Below are 18,659 nucleotides of genomic sequence, written 5' to 3'. Positions count from 1 at the left end.
CACACACCACACACCACACACACAACACACACCACACACACTACACACACGCACACACACACCACACACACACACACCACACACACTACACACACGCACACACACACCACACACACACACACCACACACACTACACACACACCACACACACACACCACACACACCACACACCACCACACACACCACACACCACCACACACACCACACACCACCACACACACCACACACCACCACACACACCACACACCACCACACACACCACACACCACCACACACACACACCCCACACACACCACACACACCACACACACACCACACACACACTACACACACCACACACACTACACACACACCACACACACATACCACACACACCACACACCAACACACACACACACCACACACACCACACACCACCACACACACACACCACACACACACACCACACACACACACCACACACACACACCACACACACACACACACCGCGCAGAGGCTGGAGTAGGAGGCCTTTCCTCGGCTTTCCCGCACTCTGTCCCTGCTCTGGTCTTGTGACTGGAGCTCCTGAAGCCAGGGACGCGTTTTCTGGTCTTTCTGCCTCTGGTGTCTCGCGAGGACCTGGCAGGGCAGTTCTGGATGACTGTTTGCCGAGAAGTGGGAAGGAGAGACTCCGTCCAGGAGGGGGGCTTGTTCCCTTCATTCGGGGTCGCCCCACTTTCCTTGTGATCGGTGCAGCTTCCAGGGGCTCAGCTGGCTGGCCGGGCCCTCTGGGCAGGGTAGCTGGCCCCTCTCCTCCCTCGCAGCCCAGTTGGCCCCAAGGGGGAGAACAGGGGCATCCTTGGTCCTGACTCTCTTCCCAAGACTGCACAGTTGTCCCCTCCCCCTATTTTCTCTAGCTCCCTCCAGCCTCTCCCAGATCCAGCAGACTTTCCAGAGGCCTTTGTGCCCTGGGCCTCCTCTTGTCTAATCCCTGCCGTGGGGACACTGGCCCCCTCGCCAGTGCTTGCTGAGGATTTCCCCTGATTGGGGGGCTCAGGTAGTGGTCACCTTTAAGGTGGTGTCCGTGGTGGCCCTGGGGGCGGGGGCATGGTACCCAGGGCTAAGGCAGACAGTTGTCTTCTGGGCGCAGGACGGGGGCACTGTCCCAGGAGGCACTCACACCGGTGAGCTCTTCTCTGCTAACGAAGATTAAAAGGAAATTTTATGGGGAATTCCCTGGTGGTCCAGTGGTTAGGGCTACACGCTCTCACTGCCGAGGGCCCGGGTTCAATCCCAGTTGGGGAACTAAGATCCCGTAAATCCTACAAGCTGTACACCATGCAGCACAGCCAAAAAAAAAAAAAAGAAATTTTATGGAGCCAGTTGTGGACCCAGACTGGACCTGAAGGGAGAGACGGGTCACAGCCTGGAGTCAGATGGCCTGGGTTCCGGTCTCAGTCGGCCTGTTTCTGGCTGATTGCCGTGGGCTAGTCATTTATCTCTGGGTGCCTCTGTTGTCTCGTCCATGCTCTGGGGGCAAGTGATGACCAAACGAGTGACCCTGAAGCACAGCACAGGCCTGTGCGTGCACGTATATACACACACACACACACACGGGGCACGACGGACAGTGACTCCCAGCCCCCTCCATCCCGTCCTCATCTCCCCTCGGCAGGTCTGCCGGCGGGGGGCCTCCCCAGTCACGCCCCACCCACCCACTCACCAGAATCGAGGTGGAGATGCCCTCCAAGAAGTGGCCAAAAAGCCAGAAGGTGCCCCTCCTGGACCTAACTGGGACCTTGCTCCTCTCAGGCTGAAGGCGTGAAGGCCGAGCCCTTTGAAAACCACTCAGCCCTGGAGATCGCGGAGCAGCTGACCCTGTTGGACCACCTAGTCTTCAAGAAGATCCCTTATGAGTGAGTGGGTGCAGGTTCAGACACCCCGCCCTTCCTCCTCGGGCACCGTCTTTGGCTGAATCCCCATCCCTGAAGCATGCGCAGTAGATTTCCAGAGATGCACGGATTGATTCTCCACAGCTTGACACAAAAATGCATGTGCCGGCAGGGATGAGAGAGGACCCCACCCCCTTTCCTGTCCCCAAATTCCGTCCTTACCTACCAGCTACATGCGCGTGCCCGCGCGCACACACACGCACACACACTCGCTTTTTCAGAAGCATCTCTAATTCGGCGCTCCTTTCCTGGAGGTCTAGAAAAGGAGTATGTGTTCACGCATGTGCACACGTGAGCAAATGTGCACACACGCATGAGTGTGTGTCGCTGTGTATGTATGTGCAGGGGCAGACGCTGGGGGGACTCTCTGGACTTTGAAGCAGCCCCAAGGCCTGGTTGTTACCTGCTCTGGCCTGTAGTCAATCATCCCCAGCTGCTCGTTGCAACTATACCACCTACATAATTTTGTACCACCCTTTATTCGCCTAACGGTACACCAAAATGGTATCTGTAAAGACACCGTTTTTAACAATTGCACAGTATTCCCCGGCAGTGCACTAAGCCGTGGGCTTGTTCCCAGTTTTCACTTTTATATTTAAAGCTGGGGTAAACCTCCTTGTAACTAAATATGTCTCTGAATTTCTGACAATTGTCCTAGAATAGTTTCCTGAAATTGGAATCACCGCTTCTGAGGTTATGAATCATTGTAGGACTTTTGATCTCCGCTTTCCAGAAAGGTAGCCCCACCTGGCACACACAGAGGCCCCCACTGACTGGGGCACTACCTCACCTAGACAGAGAGTGTCGACATTTTAGAAACCTCCTGCATCTCCTGCGTGTAGAGACAGCAGTTATTTCTGACAGTAGTTATTGCTCCCTCCTGCCCATGGAACTCTGTCCAGGTCACTCGCACAGTCACTGTCAAATAAGGAGCTTCTCCTGGAGGCCTGGATGGTCTCTGATCCCATGAGGTCACCATTACCAGAGCACGCTGCTGGCTTGGCTTGCGAGCTCCTGTATACTTCCATCTGACCCTTTTTTGTGGCCTTCTGTCCTCCCTGTTCTACAGACCAGCTTCTGCAAGGTGACTTTAAAACGGGAGCTCTCCCATTCAGAAACAAGATCCAAAACAAGATCTGATGTGCCCATCGCACCATATCTCATTTCAGCCTCACGATAACCCTGTAAGAAAAGTATTGTCACTATTCCCGTTTCACAGATGAGGAAACTGAGGCCCCGAGATATCGAGGGCTTACCCAAAGCCACACAGCTGGTACGAGGCAGAGCTAGACCTGACCCCAGGGTCCCTTCCTCTCGAGGGCTCTGCAGAAAGTTACTCCCCAGAAATGACAACTTCAAAAAGCAGAGAACTCAAAGCAAAGAAATCAGCAAGGCAAACCTAACCTCACCCACCCTGGGTTTCTCCCTTTCTTCCTACAGGGAGTTCTTCGGACAAGGATGGATGAAACTGGAAAAGAATGAAAGGACCCCTTATATCATGAAAACCACTAAGCATTTCAATGATGTGAGTATGGGGGTAGGGGAGCGGGTGCAGGGCCTTTCTCTGCAGGTTTCTCTTCGGTGAGACCCTCTGAACGGGCTGTACACCTGGCTAGAACCAGACCACCTGGGTCCTCTCCAGCTCTGTGATTCATGGGCATGATAATTTCATTTAAAGCTCACGCCCATCCTAAAAGATGGGGGCTGTTATCACACTTTAGATACAAAGAAACCGAGACTCTGAAGGGCAGACGCCTGAGGTCTCCTGACCAGTGTCTGGTAGCTCGTGGCCTTCCTCTGCTCTACAGCCCCAGCCAGAAGGAAGAAATCTCTCCCGGCAACTTCCCCGCATTTGCCCAAGCTCCAACCCCTGCAGCCGCAGGGACCCATCTACCCCCAGCCTTGTGACAGCCTTGAGGGCATTTGCACTCAGCATCTTCATTCCTCTGTTGATGAATTTAACCATCAACACAAGAGCTTTTGACGGCCGGAAGTGGAGGCATATGAGTCCACTTGTCCTGACCGCCTGGTCAAGGCCGCGTCATGTCACGCACAGCCGGGGGCGGACCTTCGTCCTGGGAAGGTCCTCGGCAGCCTGGAGGAAACAAGGAGGACCCAGGTATTGCAGCTCAGGGGAGGAGCCCGACAGGGAACACAGCTGTAGAATGGAGAGCAGGATGTATAGCAGGAGAGAGGAAGCGATGGATGTGGGCGAGGCCCCAGGAAACACACACAAGGCCTGAGTCGGACGACGCCTGACCCAAAAGTCCAACCACAGCACCAGGCAGCAATAAAAGTCCCTCTCCGGGGACTTCCCTGGTGGTCCAGTGGTTAGGACTCCACACTTCCAATGCGGGGGACGTGGGTTCCATCCCCGGTCGGGGAGCTAAGATCCCACATGCCGCACCGCGCGGCCAAAAATAAAAAGTCCCTCCCTCTCCCCCCGCTCCCACCCGCTCCCCCAGTGTGTGCCCAGGAATCACATAAGTAAAAGGTGAGAATATGAAGTGAGCATTTATTGAATGTTGACCATGTGCCTAGCACTATGCCAAGGGTTTCGTAAGCATCATCTCATTTAATCCTGTTATTCTCATTTTTGTCTAATCCTCTGTTATGGATGAAGAAACCGAGGCTCAAGGAAGTTAAATTTCACCCCCAGTCATCAGCAGGAGAGCCTGCTTTGAACCCACACAATCCACCTCCAGAGGGCTACCCTCATCGCTACCTGGCATTTGGCCATCTCTGTTAAAACCCACCTTTCTTTGTTTTCAGGTACACAGCATGTGTACCTCTTTGAAGGTGATATTCATGGCCTGAAACTCTGTTTCTTAATCTCTCCCTGACACAGGGTTTGGTTTGGTTTTGTTTTTGCTCTTTCCCAGTCCTGTTGTCTTTAATTCTTTATCTTATTGATTGGTACTGGCTAGGATCTCCAGTATCAGGGCTAGAACTAGGGTAAGTTGAACGAGGTGCTCAGGGGGCAAAATTTAAGGGACTGTTCACCCTCGAGTGCATGCACTTGCACCCTGGGTGCCTCCAGACCTGGCCCTTTATGACAGTGTTCACCAGGAATGGTGATGGTGAATCTTGTTCTTGGTTTTAAAGAGAATGCTTCTAATATTTCCCTGCTTAGGATGTTTGTTTCTTTATCAAGTTAAAGAAATTCTTTTTCTTATTCCTTGTTTGCTCATAGTGGTTTTTACTATAAATGAATACTGCATTTTATCAAAATTTTTTCTGCATCTATTGAGATGGTCGTATGGTTTTTCTCCTTTAAATCTGTGGATATGATGAATGACAGTTACAGAGTTTTCTCTAATATTCAACCATCCTTGTGTTCCACGGACAAATCTAAAATATTCATGTTATATTAAACAAATGGATGTGTAATTTTTCCTTCTTGTATTTTCTGTATCTGGATTTGGTATCAAGATTGTACTGGCTTCATAGAATAAATTGGCAGGTATTCCTTTTTTCTCTCTTCTCTGGAAGATTTGACTATATTCCTTTAAAAAAGTTATATAACATATGTAAAACTGTTTTGAATTCAGTGTTTTCTTTATGGAAAAAAAATACTACTTCAGTTTAATTAAGGTTTATAGTATGTGTGCTATTTTGTACTACCATTCCTCCCGGATTCTCTTCAGTAGTTTTCCCTTCTTAAATAGTTTTATAATTCATTCTTCTTTATATATATCCTTTAGAAATTTTTCTAAAGAAGAATATTTCTGGGTGGTAAAGCCCTACAATTTATATTCATTGGTAACTGTCCTTTAATCACCTTTATTTTTTTAATAACAAGTGTTTTTTGTACTTTTTTAAAAAATAATTATTGATTCATAGGAAATTGCAAAGAAATGTACAGGGAGGTCCAGTATTTCCTGCTGCCCCAGTTCCTTGTGGTTGTAGCTCCCTGATGTTTTGGCCCCAGCTTCCTACCCCCTGGCTGCTCCAGATCCAGTCCACATTTAGTTTGTGTGTATGTGATTGTTTGCCGTGCAGGGGTAGAGTAGTCCTTGGATATGTGAGACCAGGGATGCCCCAAAGTGTGTGTCCTATCCAAGCTTTAGTTGTATGGTGGGAGTTTCCCTCAGAGCTTGGCTCTTCTTAACTCTAAACTTCAGAATTGCTTTGTCAAGTTTTCAAGAAAACTCCCATTGCATGTTTTATTGGCTTGCATTAAACTTGTACATTAGTTTTGAAAAAAGACATATTTACCTTTCCAGTTTGGAATCTAATCTTTTTCTTCATTAATCAATTCTTTTATTACCTTTGGTAATAAAAGGTATTTTTATTTATTTTTCATGTAGCATCCTACATAGTTCTCATTACAGGTCCCACTGGTATTTTGAAGATGGTATCTTTTTTCATTGTATTTTCTAATTGGTATTGCTAATATATAAAAAAAATTATTTTTGTATATTGAGTCTTTAACCAGCTACCCTAATGAGCTCTGTTGGTTGTTCTGGCAGTTTTCCAATTCATTCTTCCAGGAATTTTCAAACAGACAATCATTTAATCTGCAAATAATGGTGATTTATCATCTTTACAATACTTACTCCTTTTACTTTTTTCTTATCTTATTGCATGGGCTTAAAGATCAGTAACTTGATTGCTTCAGAAATCATCCGCAATGAGGACATCAATGCGAGGGTGAGCGCCATCGAGAAGTGGGTGGCCGTGGCTGACATATGCCGATGCTTACACAACTACAATGCTGTTTTGGAGATCACCTCATCCATGAACCGGAGCGCAATCTTCCGGCTGAAAAAGACATGGCTCAAAGTCTCTAAGCAGGTGCGGGCAGGAAGCCAGCTTGGCCTGATGGTCTGGGCTGGGGCTGGGGTGGAGAGACCAGAGGGCCACCATCCATAGGTGGATGAAGGACAGGGTGAGGGCCAGTACTCCCAGGTAAAACAGAGAACCTCTTCTCCTATTTTACCTGGGACCAGATGTCAGGCCAACGGATGTGGCACTAGGACCTTGCAGGACTTTAATTCCCACTTGAATAATCAATATGCCAAAGTGGGATATAGGACAGTGATTATTGGTCCCAACACTCTTTTCCTTGAGTTGGGACAAAAGAGCGGTGACTTCTTGGGGATCTCAGTCCAGACCTGCAGGTTACCGAGATGGTGGCCAGATGACCCTGCAAGTCCTTTCCTCGGATGTTGATTTCAGCAGCCCTTCTGGCCCCCAGAGAGTTAACTTGTCCCTGTTACCCATTAGATAGTATGTGATCTTAAATATGGGCTTGATCTTTATTCACTCAGAACCTGATTCTGAAAAACCATAAGGTGGGATCTTCCTCAGGAATAAAGCTCCTTGCCCTGGGGTTGTGAGGAGGCAGCTCTCCTGAAAGGAGAGCACAACGGGACACTTAGGCCACGTCCTTTCTGGGTGCACTGGATGTCCCAGCCCCAGCCTGCATGTTGGCAGAAAGCTGGACAGTGACCACCAAGGGCCAGGGTAAACCTCCAGAGGCACCAGTAACTTGGTTATAGTGTCTCTGGTCCTACAGCCAGGTGGGCTGTGTGGGGCCCAGGGTCTCCAAGGGGCCTGTCCCATCTGGACCATTCTGGACTTACCCCCCTCATAGTTCTGTTTCTCCCCTGCCCCTCACTGCTCTCCTCGTGCCAATGGCAGGTCCATAAATCCCTCCTACTTAGATAAGCAGCCAATCTCAGGACAGCCCTGGGACATCTCTGCTGCCCTTCCGCTGCCAGCCAATCACTGCAGCTCCAGATTACAGCAGGACTGCAAAGTACCCCTTCCGTCCAATGAGGCTGGGCCTCTTGCTTAGCACACAGAGATGCCAGGATCAGGACGAAAACCAGAAGATGCCTCTCTTGTGAGCAGGCTTCTAGAAAGAGCAGAGGCTGGAAGTGCGGGAGCTCAGGTGAGCAGGCACGTCTGGCCACACGTGGCACACAGTGTCATGAACTCCTGAAGTCAGGGGTTGAGCAAGGCTGCCACAGAACCTCTAAGTCATCTAGGTTGATCGGCCTGTCGAGGTTCAGACGTGGCTATGGGCAGAGTCTGAGGGACCCATTTCAGGTCAGCATCTTTCTTCTCCTGCCCTATCCCATCACAATGATGTCATCTTTTCTAGAAGCCCGCAGACCAGGCTCCATTTTCCTACCCCATTTCCGGGGGTGTGGGAATTTCTTGGCTTCATTCCCCAGCATCACCCCTGTCATAGAGTTGGGAGGGAACTGCCTTGACCATCCTGAAGTCTTCCATTCTCTGAGGAGAGTGCAAATGGAGGGCAGTTAGAGGTCAAGGTGTGTGATCTGGCCTGCCTTCCAGGATGTCATTCAAGACCTAGGGCCAGCCAGCCTGGTCCAAAAATCAAAGATGCCTCTGAAAACACATCTAGGCCTGCACCCTCTATGGCAGACTGGACCACACTGGCTTCTCCCAGCCCTTCAGTTTGCGCTATAGCTGTCCGTGTGCATAGTGCCCGGCTCCAAGAGCTTCTGGGTAGCCATGGCCGTGGCCTGGTCAACACCAACCAGGAACAGTTCGCTGTCCCTCTGCAGGTATCCCATAGGCCAAGATGGCCACATTTCTGCAGCTAGTTTTTTTTTTTTTATCATTCCCTTCAATGTGCCAGCCCAAAGCAGAAAAGCCTGTGTCCAAGTCCAGTCTAGCCTCGGCAAGAGTCAGAACTAGTTTGGGATGTCCGGTGCCTCCCCTTTCTTCTTCCAACCTCTCTTCCCGTCCTCTTTGAAAATAAAAACTTTCCCTCGGGAAAGGATCGGATGATGCATCTGATGACTGATGCAGTTATATGTGTTTCCTCTCCCTGGAATGGTTGGATTTCAGTAGAGACATAAGCCTCTCTTTGACTAACTATACTTTTTGGCTTCTTTGGAAGGAGCAGCCTTGGCCATCCAGAAGTCTTGTTTGGTGAACAGGAAAGGATGGTATTTAAGAGGCCATATATAATCATCTTTCGTCCTGACACTATTTCCAAGGCAGGCTCCTTGCTTGGTCTCTGGTTTCAGAGACGTATTCCAAGTGCCCCCATATTTCGACTCCCTGGTGTCCATACTCCAGCAGAGATGCCCAAGGCCCCAGGGGGCCTGCTATCCCAGTGAGCCTCAAAGGATGGAAGCTCCTGGCATGGCCAGAAGATGCTTGAGCTGCTTCAAGTCAGAACACGCTTTCTAAGCAGCAGCTGGGAAAATCCAGTGGCCTCCCAGGATACAAATCTCCTTCCTGGACAGAGAGCAATAACCGGAAGAGGAGCAGACACACACCTCAAGTAAGCACGCAGGTGCGGAAGAAATCAAAGTGTGCCCACCTCAGAGCCACAAATTGGCCGCAAGTGTATGCAAAAACCCCACCCACCAGAATATCCTTTGTACCTTTTCATGGTCTCTAAGTGTGGTGATGCTTCACCTGGAGCTACGTGGCTGTGTAGCTTTTATGTCACCCACAATTCTGGACTGTCTGAACGAGTATTGCCCTTAAGGAACACCTGGACCTACCCTCCCATCTTCCAGATACGAAGGTCAAAACCTAGCAAAGTGAGTGGAGTGGTACCTTGCCCACGGGCATGCTGAGGGTGGGCGACAGAGTCCACTGAGGGCTCTGGACACTCAGACCCCACATCTGGCCTCAAGCTGCAGCATCTCATGTCTCTGCAGGTGGAGGGGAAAGAAGAGGATGCCAGAGCACAGCTCTGGAAAGAGATTAAGTGCAGGAGGGCCGTTGAGAGCCTGGGGTGGAGGTTGGCCTGGGCGTCTGAGAAGGGTCATCGCAGGTGAAAGCAGAATCACCTGTCCTTGGCTTGGTGGGGCTTGTTCCATCCTGGCCTGCGGCTCTTTCACCAGATCCAGAATACATTTTTGCTTTGAGCGGGGTCAGTCCAAACCAGGCGACAAGACTTCGGATTGATAGGAGGGACCGAGCAGTTGGGTGTGCTCTGCCATCCTTTCTCCTTGAAGAGTACACACCGACCTCTTCTTCCATCAGAAGGAAGATTTAGCTTGTCGTCTTCTGCAGGCAGGTTTCTCAGATAAAAATTAGACCCGACGATCAGGGGTGTACTTGGCCTCTGTGGCCAGTGTCCCCTCCAGGCTGACTAGGCTCTCTGGTAATAAGATGCACGGCTGGTCTCCGGCCCGGTTTCTCAACCACATTCTGGATTCTGAGGATTAGAGCTGGAAAGGTGGTCACTAGTCATCTTCCCGTTTTATGAATGAGGGCGCTGAGGACCTCAGAGGTGAGGGGGTTTCCCCAGGTCACGCAGGAGAAGCACAAAGCCAGGCTCCACCCAGGACATGCTCTGAGGCACACACCTGGTCCCTTAAGACAAACTCCAGCCACCCAAGTTGCTCCGGCCTGATACGTCGGCAGGGCCTGGCCTGGTCATTTGGCAGATGGGACCCTTTGCTGCAGGGTTTCTTCTTCTCCATCAAAGTCTTTTCTCCTTTGATGATCAGTTCACCTGCCATCTTTTTTTTTCTTGATTCTTAAATCTGGGTGGTGCTCCCGATAGAGCAAAGTGAAGGTATGAGAAGATGGTCACATCTTTTGGGCACAGGCATTAGAAAGATCATGATGATGAAGCATCGGCCATGCCCTGTATCGGGTCCAGGTCCCTGGAGTTACCCCCGCCAAGTCCTTCCCAACCACCCAGGGCTCAGGACCCTGACAATTGGACCCTCCTGACCCCTGGACCCTCCTGACCCCTACTCCCATGTTTCTGAAAGATGTATGAACACGGGCAAGCAAAACAAAGATCCGTGTCTGCCTCCTCAGAGTTCAGGGTCAAGTCCCCAGACCCAGGAAGTCCCCAAATCCCCGTGCCCTGTCTCGAGGAGGCAAAGCGAAGCCCTGGAGTGTGGGCCAGAGTCGCGGGCCTTGATGTGTGCTATGTGCTAGTAAATACTTCTAATTCCTTCTAGACAAAAACTTTGATTGATAAGCTCCAAAAGCTTGTGTCGTCAGAGGGCAGATTTAAGAATCTGAGAGAAGCTCTGAAAAAGTAAGTGTGTGTCATTTTGTCACCGTTATTTTTTAAATTGTAAAACCACACTGCAGAGGCATTCACGTGCCACCCCTGGCTGGAGCAGGAGGTCTGTCTGTCTGTCCATCTGTCTACCCACAAGACCGACCCCTACACATCCCAGACCCCCAGGGCAGGTCAGCTTCGTCCTCCATCTTCTACCAGAGAAATTCCAAGGTGTCAGGGCATTTCCCAGGAGAGGCACAGGAATAGTCTTGAGACGTGCAGTAGCTGTGATGATGATAATAGTGGTACCGGATTCCTTGATTCCAAAATGCACATTTTATTTTACATTTTACCATTTCTGACATCAGGATGCATCTCACAGTCAGTGTATTTATTTCGTATGATTGTGTTTCCTTTTTGTACTGGATAATTAGCCATCAAGACAAGAGGGCATTTTACACAGCATGGCATCTTGGAATCGAAGAAATACGGTTTTAACAGTAATTTACACCTTACAGTTTGCAAAGTTTGTGCCCTGCCTGGCCATGGTCTGTGCAGCCCCATTAACACTGCCTGGGAGGTGGGCCTTCTCAACCTCGGCCTTCTTTAGAAGGCCTTTAGACCAGGATTTTGTTTTTTTTTTTTTGCCACACCACGCGGCATGTGGGATCTTAGTTCCCCAGCTAGGGTTCAAGCCTGCGCCCGCTGCAGTGGAAGTGCAGAGTCTTAACCACTGGACCACCAGGGAGGTCCCTAGACCAGGACAGTTTTTGTCGTGGGGACTGTCCTGTGCATAGAAGGATGTTTCGCAGCATGCCTGGCCTCTACCCATGAAACGCCAGTGTCCGCCCCGTCCCCCTAGTTATGACAACCAAGAAGGTCTCCAGACATGGCCAGCTATCCTCAGGGAGGCAAAATCGCCCCCGTTGAGAACCACTGTTGTGAGACAGATTCTCCCATGATGCTTCTCCAGACAAAGACACAGGAACTAGTGGCTGGCCCAAGGATTTGGGGCCGTGGTGACAGAGCCGGGCCTCGGCCCAGGCTGGCCTCCCAGGCCAGTGCTCCACGGTTTGCCCGAGGTTACCTCCCATGAGGGTCCAGGCCAGCTCTCCCAGGGCAGCGGTGACTCGGCCCGTTGGTACGTGCTGTGGCCACGTGCGCACGTGAAATGTGGGTTTGCTCACTCTGGTGAGACGCGCACTTGGGGTTTCTCCACTAGTCTCCGCCACTGTGTTCCCCTCGGGCACTTGAACGTGTGCCCCGTTGGGCTGGCCCTCACCCTCTCTCTCCCTGCCTGGCTGGCTACTTGCTGGACTTTGGAGAGACCCTGGGAGACCCCCTAGGGTCCCGGCTCCTTATAGAGCCCGGGAATGCCTTTCCTCCCTTCCGCGAGGGATCACGTGCTCACTGCCAGTACAAGGCCACTGAAGTCCGCGACCACCCAGCATGTCCAGCCTCGCCGGTGGCTCTGACACACCACACACCCTCCCTGCCAGCCCCGTCTGCCTTTCTCGTTTTCTTCCTGCCGTACCTGGTCTGTCCCTTGTGCCGGCTCCGTGTGCCATTGCCTTGACCATCTCCACTTTATTTGTGTCCTCAGACAGATGTTCCACCCATCTGTGCTGTCCGGCCGTCTCTCCTCCGCCTGGGCTCCGTGGAGCCCCCGTGGACTGTGCTTGCGGGGAGCTGCCCCCCCTGTGCATTCACCAACCTGTCCGTCCGCCCGCAGGGTGCTCTGCTCCATCTGCCTCCTCCACATGGCTTCCTCGTCCACCGCCGCCGCCGCCTCCACCGCGTCCGTGGTCCCCCATTCTGTCCGAGTCCCCATGCTGACTGTCTTCCCTCTTTCAGGTTACCCGTGGGCCTATGTAAGTGCCTCTCCCAGACGCCTCTGCTCCCTGCCACACGGGGCGGAGGTGGCCTTCGGGCATCTGGGAGCTAAGACCTTTATGCAAACCGGGTTCCTGCCTTATGGAGATACAGGCCAAGCCAGGCAGGGGAAGGACAGATTGGGGCAAACGTGTCTGCACTCTTTCTTCGGAGGCACTAAGGTTTATACTTAGAGCGGTGTTGTGTCAGGGTTTGGGGGTCGTCTCACCAGGCAGGGGACGGGCCGGAGGGAGTGCAGTGAGGTGGGGGGCACAGCTGGTGACCCACCCAGACAAGGATCCCGTGACGGACCCCACCGCGTAAGTCCTCAGACCCATTCTGAGGTCCTGGGCATCCTTTTTCGCCTGTCATTATATCATTCAGCCTTGTGCCAGCAACCGGGCTAGCACGTGACCTTTTCCCTTTACCCCCAAATCCTGCCTCCCGTCCCCGGCCACTCTCTTAAATATCCCCTGGCCCACCTACAGTGCTTCAGTCCCCTGCCCGGGCGCCCCCAGATGAACGTTATCTACCCTTCTGATTCCCCAAACCACACCCTGGTCCAACCCATGAGACTGTCCCTTCCTCTCAGCCACCCAGGGACCGGAACCTTCCCACAGCTCCAGCCAACAACATTTGGCTGAGGGCTAACTACGTTCGGCAGTAAAATGTGGTCAGCAGCTCTTTGGGGGCCAGTTCCGGTTTTGTCCGTCCATCTCTGACGGGCTCATCTGCACCTTTGTCTTTAGCTTGAATAGGATGCCCACGGAAGGAACGCAGGGGCCGGGCTCTCACTGCTAGCTGCTACCATGAAAGCCCTCCCATCTGTTCCTGTCAGTGGAGCATGGGAACAGCTCTGGAGGGGCGAGTCTGCTAGCGGACCAGCAGGTCACCACGCAGCCGCCTCCAAACGGGGGGAACATCCATCTATCTACGTGGATATGATGGATCCAGAGTCCTGGAGTTCCAGAGTCTCAGGGGCTCCGACAAAGCCAAATACCCGTTTCCATCTTTATTTTCTGTCTGTGGCCACAGAGCAAAGCCCAGTCTCTTGCTAATGAGACAACAGAGCAGGGAGTATCCAGGAGGCAGAAAGCAAGACTGGACCCCGAGTCCCACCCACACTGCCAACACATTGCCAAAAAAAAAAGAAAAAATAATTTTTTTTTCCATAACCTGAGTACCTGATTTCCCTGCACCCCATGCCAGAACTGAGACCTGTAAGAGAGAGCAGCCCATCCCACGGCTGTGACGGGGTGAAGGAGAGGGCTGACCCGTGCTGTCACCGCCCGTTTCCTGGGGTCAGGTGGAGCGCCCCTCGGGCAGCTGCATCTCGCCTTGTCGCTGGTACCAGTTAATTTCTTTCATTCCCCCTTGACATCAGCAGGAATTTCTTGGTAGAAACATCAAGTGCGGGGGCCCCAAACAACCACAGACAAGATCCAGATGTCAGGTGTCACCCCGTCTAGGCCTGCCCGGAACGCCAGGAGCAGCTTTTAGGATGGGGGACGGGGCACTTCTCTTTCTGCTCCCTGAAACGTCAGACACAGGCATGGCGGAGCTCTGCCGAAAGAGGAAGCACCACCCCCACACACAATTTCAGCCTTGTCGGCCCCGCCCTGATCCAGGGCAAGGCTGGATCCCTCCTGACGGGGCCAGATGCCCACACAGAAAGTTCAGAGCTAGCCATGGGTTGGGTGTTTTGCCTACACGAAGCCCCTACCGTGCTCCCCTGCTCGCTCAGATGCTCAGCACGGTCTGTCTCCATGCAGTGGGGCCCTTTGGGGGCCCTCCACCAGCCCCGTGTGCCCCACACCTGTCCCCACCGCCCCCTACACTGGCCACTCCGACAGCCCCATATATTTACCTACGTGGCTCTGGACTGGGGTTGGTTGGGTGTGCGTGTGTGTGCGTGTGTATGTGTACATGGCTGAATTAAGAGTGGTGTTCCCTGGACCCCTCACCGTGAAGGTAGTAAACAGGAACAGAGTTTGGTGCTGGGGCTGGCAATGCCACTTGCAGTGACTAAATTGCCCGTCCCTCACCTTTCCACAACTGGATCAGAAACCCCAGTAAACACCTCAGGGAGATCCACCTCCCTGGGAGACCAAAGGACTCCCAGACTTTTTTCACTGGTCTGGGTGGTCAGAGCCCCTGTGAGGCATCCAGAAACACCCTGCGTCCTTCAGTCATTCCCAGGCAGCAAGCAGCACCCAGCCTCCCCTTCTGCCTCTGTCTGAGATAAGAGAGGTCCTTTGAGCTCTGCGGGCTACCTGGTTCCCATTAAGGGCAGGGGGAGTGCGGCGCCCCCCAGAACCTGCCGGTCAGCACAATGCCTCAGCCGTCCAGCTCCAGAGCGGCTGCTCAGACCTTTGAACTCTTTCTCCATCAGATCCACCAGCCTGTGCTCCAGACTTGGAGTTTGACGGAAAGGAAGTGAAAAGCCAGGCATGTAGAAGTCATGGACTATAATGGCCAGAAGGACCCAGAGAGGTCTGCCAGTGACCAGTATGATTCTTGCTTTTTTTTCTTTTTCACAACTCACAGTAAAAAAAACAAAAAAAAAAATTGCATTTGACAGTGTGACCCTATATACAAATGCATATATGCATAACAGCAACAAAAATTTCACAAAGCAATTTTAGTCCATGCAATGAACCCAGATATCATCTATTCTCTCCTTTTTTTAATTTAAAAAAAATCTGGTCAACACTCACCAAATTGGTTTTAACACCCATGAAAGGGTGAAGACCGACAGTTCAAAAAACATTTCTCCTGCTCACTGTTTCCCAAACTCCAAGCATCCACCTCCTTCAAGACTTTGCCGTATCCATGTGTCAGCTATATTTGCATTTACTTAATGGTCTCCTTTAAATTAACTCACTATTTCCCAGAAATACATTTAAATAAGAAGGAAAACTCTATACAGCAAATGGGAAACCAGCGTATTTGCCATAAATACACAGGTTACCATAAAAAATAAATACAATGAAATCAAAATAATATTATTAAATTCTGGCCAGATCCTGGTGTTTCCTGAGTGAGACCTGTTACTATTTGTTCAAAAAGAAAAAAAAGAGGAAAACGGCACGTGTTAGAAAGTGTCAAAGCTATGCTGTCACCAAATGAGCTCTCTCCTTGAGCAGTGGCGGGGGAGGGAGGGGGGAGTGAAAATCTAATGTTTCTTATCATATGAATCAATTTATTTAAACAGTGTCTGGGCATCACCTAAAATCAACTCTCAAATCACTTAAAATTGTCTTAGCTAACATCAGTTCTCTGGTATGAGGGGAACCTGAGGACCAGAGAGGGAAAGAACTGGCCTAGGGTCACACAGCAAGCAGGCAAGGGACAGAGGCCAGGTTTCTGTTCTTGCTCTACCATCCTCCCTGCCTCCCCTTCCTCTGGAGTGGCAGGACTGTCACAAGGAGACAAAGGTGAGATGGGCTAGAAAGGCGAGTCCCTGTACCTGTGTGCTGAGCTGAGAGAAGGCTTCGGAGCACTGTTTGAGGAGTCCCCTGGGCGAACTATCGGGAGCTCTGCCAGAGTAGAGTGACCACTGGACCCATTACAGAGTCACCCCCTTAACCTAGCACCCCACCCAGAGGCACCAGAGCAAGTTGTGCAGGAACAGTAACAGGAGCCCCTGCTTCAGAGCCACAGATCAGAGAGGTCCGGCCCATACTGCTGAGTACCATCCCCACGAAAGCCATCCCCCAGGAGCCACCGATCGTGGGAGCCGTCTCACCCAGCGCCCCCGCCCAGAAGCCAAATCCAGGATGGTGATCTCAGAGGGCAAGGTTTCCCTGAGCTGGCAGCCCAGTGCTTGGGTGGGCAGAGATCCCAGTGGGGAAGAAGTAAAGGGAGAGAAGTCTTGGGGAAAGAAAGAGACAAGGGGCTCGGTGGGGTGGCTGGTGGTGACTGGCAGGAAAGGGCACGGTGCTGTGAAGCCCCCCAGGATGTGATTCTAGGGCGGGATCGGGATGGAGAGTTTCAGGGGAGAGACAGAAAGGAAAGGCGAGCTGGGAGGGGGCTGGCGGCCAAGCCCCAGGGCTCCATCTGGGAGGGAGAGCGGAGAGGTAGAGGAGGTGCCTTCTGGCTTGGGGTGGGAGGGGTAATTGATTGAGACGCCCCAGGCCCCAGCAGGCACCATGTCACCCCCACCACCCCGGAGGACTGACCCTCACACCCAACTGACAATCCGAGTCCCAAGAGCTGCTATTACTCTTGGCGAATAGAAATCCCTTTCCCTCCAGCAAAGCGAGAGATGCATGCGGGGTGTTCTGTTCTTGGTAGAGGCTCGAGTTTTTAAGTGAAAAACTTCTGTTAACGCCATTTGCTTCAAAGTTGTGACCCACCCTGTGTCCCTTACCTGGGGATGTACCTCACTGACCTGGCCTTCATCGAAGAGGGGACGCCCAACTACACGGAGGACGGCCTGGTCAACTTCTCCAAGATGAGAATGGTGCGTTCCCCACAGCAGAGCGGGGCAGGGGTGGGGGGAACATCAAAACCCAGACCCAAGCCCTGGGCTCACCCGAGCAGTGCCCGACAGGCCTGGCCGACTGGACACGGCACATGCACTGGGGAGCCTGAACCCAGCTTCTCCAGTAAGAACGGTCACTTCCTCAAACGAGCAGCTAGCATCTGGCAGGCCCTGAGCCAGCTCTACCTGCATCTCCTCCTTTAATGCCCACAGTCTGAGGGGTGGGTGCTCTTACTATTCTCCACCTTACAGGTGAGCAGGCTGAGGCTTGGCGTAATCAATGACCAGCCCAAGGTCACCCCTAAGGAAAAGGCAGAGCCGGGTCTGGGGCCCAAGTCTGTCAGACTCCAAAGCCTGCCCCTCTATTCGCACCCCATCCATTATTGTTCAGATAAGCACTTGTGTTATGTGGCCGCAGCAAAATCATTTCTGCAGCGCCTCCTAAGCAAGTAGGTTTCCAGTTTCCCCAGAGGAGTCTAGACCCTGGGAGGGGAGATGAGGATCCTTCCAGCAGGGAGCCTGCTTTCCAGCCAACCTCCTCGTCTTCTCACTCCAACTAGAGAGCCTCTATTTGTATCGGTTCTGTGTCATGGGGTTCCTCCTGAGATTTTGTTCAATAGGTAAGGTTTCTCTGTCAAAGGCAAGTTGGCAGCACTGACCTGGGAACAGGATGGGGGAGCCCCTTTGTGTGGTCTTGCACGTGGTGGGCACGTAGAAAGTGGCAGAGGCCTTTAGCTGTTGCTGGAATTGAGGGGGGCTGTTTTAGGATGTTGGATAAGCCAGCACCACTGATCAAATCATATGTTTTTCTCTTAATCACATAGTATAATTAACCTCTAGATTCTTTTTTTTTTTTTTAGCAACAAAAATCACTCATTTATTTTCATTACTCAGAGAAAATGATTGGTAATTTTCTTTTACTGTATTATCTCTGAGTCTTTAAAACAATTCTTTCTTCAGCATCTATCATGTGACCCTACTAAATACACTTTTTACCTTTCAGAATATGCATCTTTTTTATCGAAGTATAGTTCATTTACAATATTGTGATAGTTTCAGGTATATGACATAGTAATTCAGTATTTTTATAGATTATGTGACTGGATAAAGAAGATGTGGTGTATACAAACACACACACACACACACACATTGTACAGCAACTATAGTTCAATAAATAAATCAATTGCATGAAATTCTGCCGTTTGCAACAATGTGGATGGACCTAGAGGGTATTATACTTAGTGAAATAAGTCAGAGAAGGACAAATACTCTATGTCATAACTTATAACCTGTAGATGTATAGATTCTTACCAAGTGTCAGCCTTTGAGGCAGGTGGCTGGTTTAAAGAAACTCTCGCTGCCTCAGTGGGGTCTCCCAGGAGGTGAATTAAGAGACTGACTGCAG

At 51.3% G+C, this 18,659-nt stretch overlaps 1 protein-coding gene across 3 annotated transcripts in view; it reads left to right on the top strand.

The window, feature by feature from the left end:
- The window catches only part of RASGRF1 (Ras protein specific guanine nucleotide releasing factor 1), a 105,342-nt gene that overhangs the window by 83,397 nt on the left and 3,286 nt on the right, over positions 1–18,659 (top strand). For all 3 annotated transcript variants that reach the window (XM_024742710.1, XM_024742712.1, XM_024742711.1), the window contains 5 exons: positions 1,792–1,895; positions 3,372–3,456; positions 6,531–6,728; positions 10,850–10,929; positions 17,116–17,233. In XM_024742710.1, coding sequence (XP_024598478.1) covers positions 1,792–1,895; positions 3,372–3,456; positions 6,531–6,728; positions 10,850–10,929; positions 17,116–17,233 — 585 coding nt within the window. The remainder of the gene's footprint in view (positions 1–1,791; positions 1,896–3,371; positions 3,457–6,530; positions 6,729–10,849; positions 10,930–17,115; positions 17,234–18,659) is intronic.

This window comes from Neophocaena asiaeorientalis, unplaced genomic scaffold (genome assembly GCF_003031525.2).
Source record: "Neophocaena asiaeorientalis asiaeorientalis breed wild unplaced genomic scaffold, Neophocaena_asiaeorientalis_V1.1 scaffold155, whole genome shotgun sequence".
NCBI lineage: Eukaryota > Metazoa > Chordata > Mammalia > Artiodactyla > Phocoenidae > Neophocaena > Neophocaena asiaeorientalis.
Note: the sequence above shows the minus strand (reverse complement) of the source record. Positions and strands in the feature narration are given on the sequence as shown.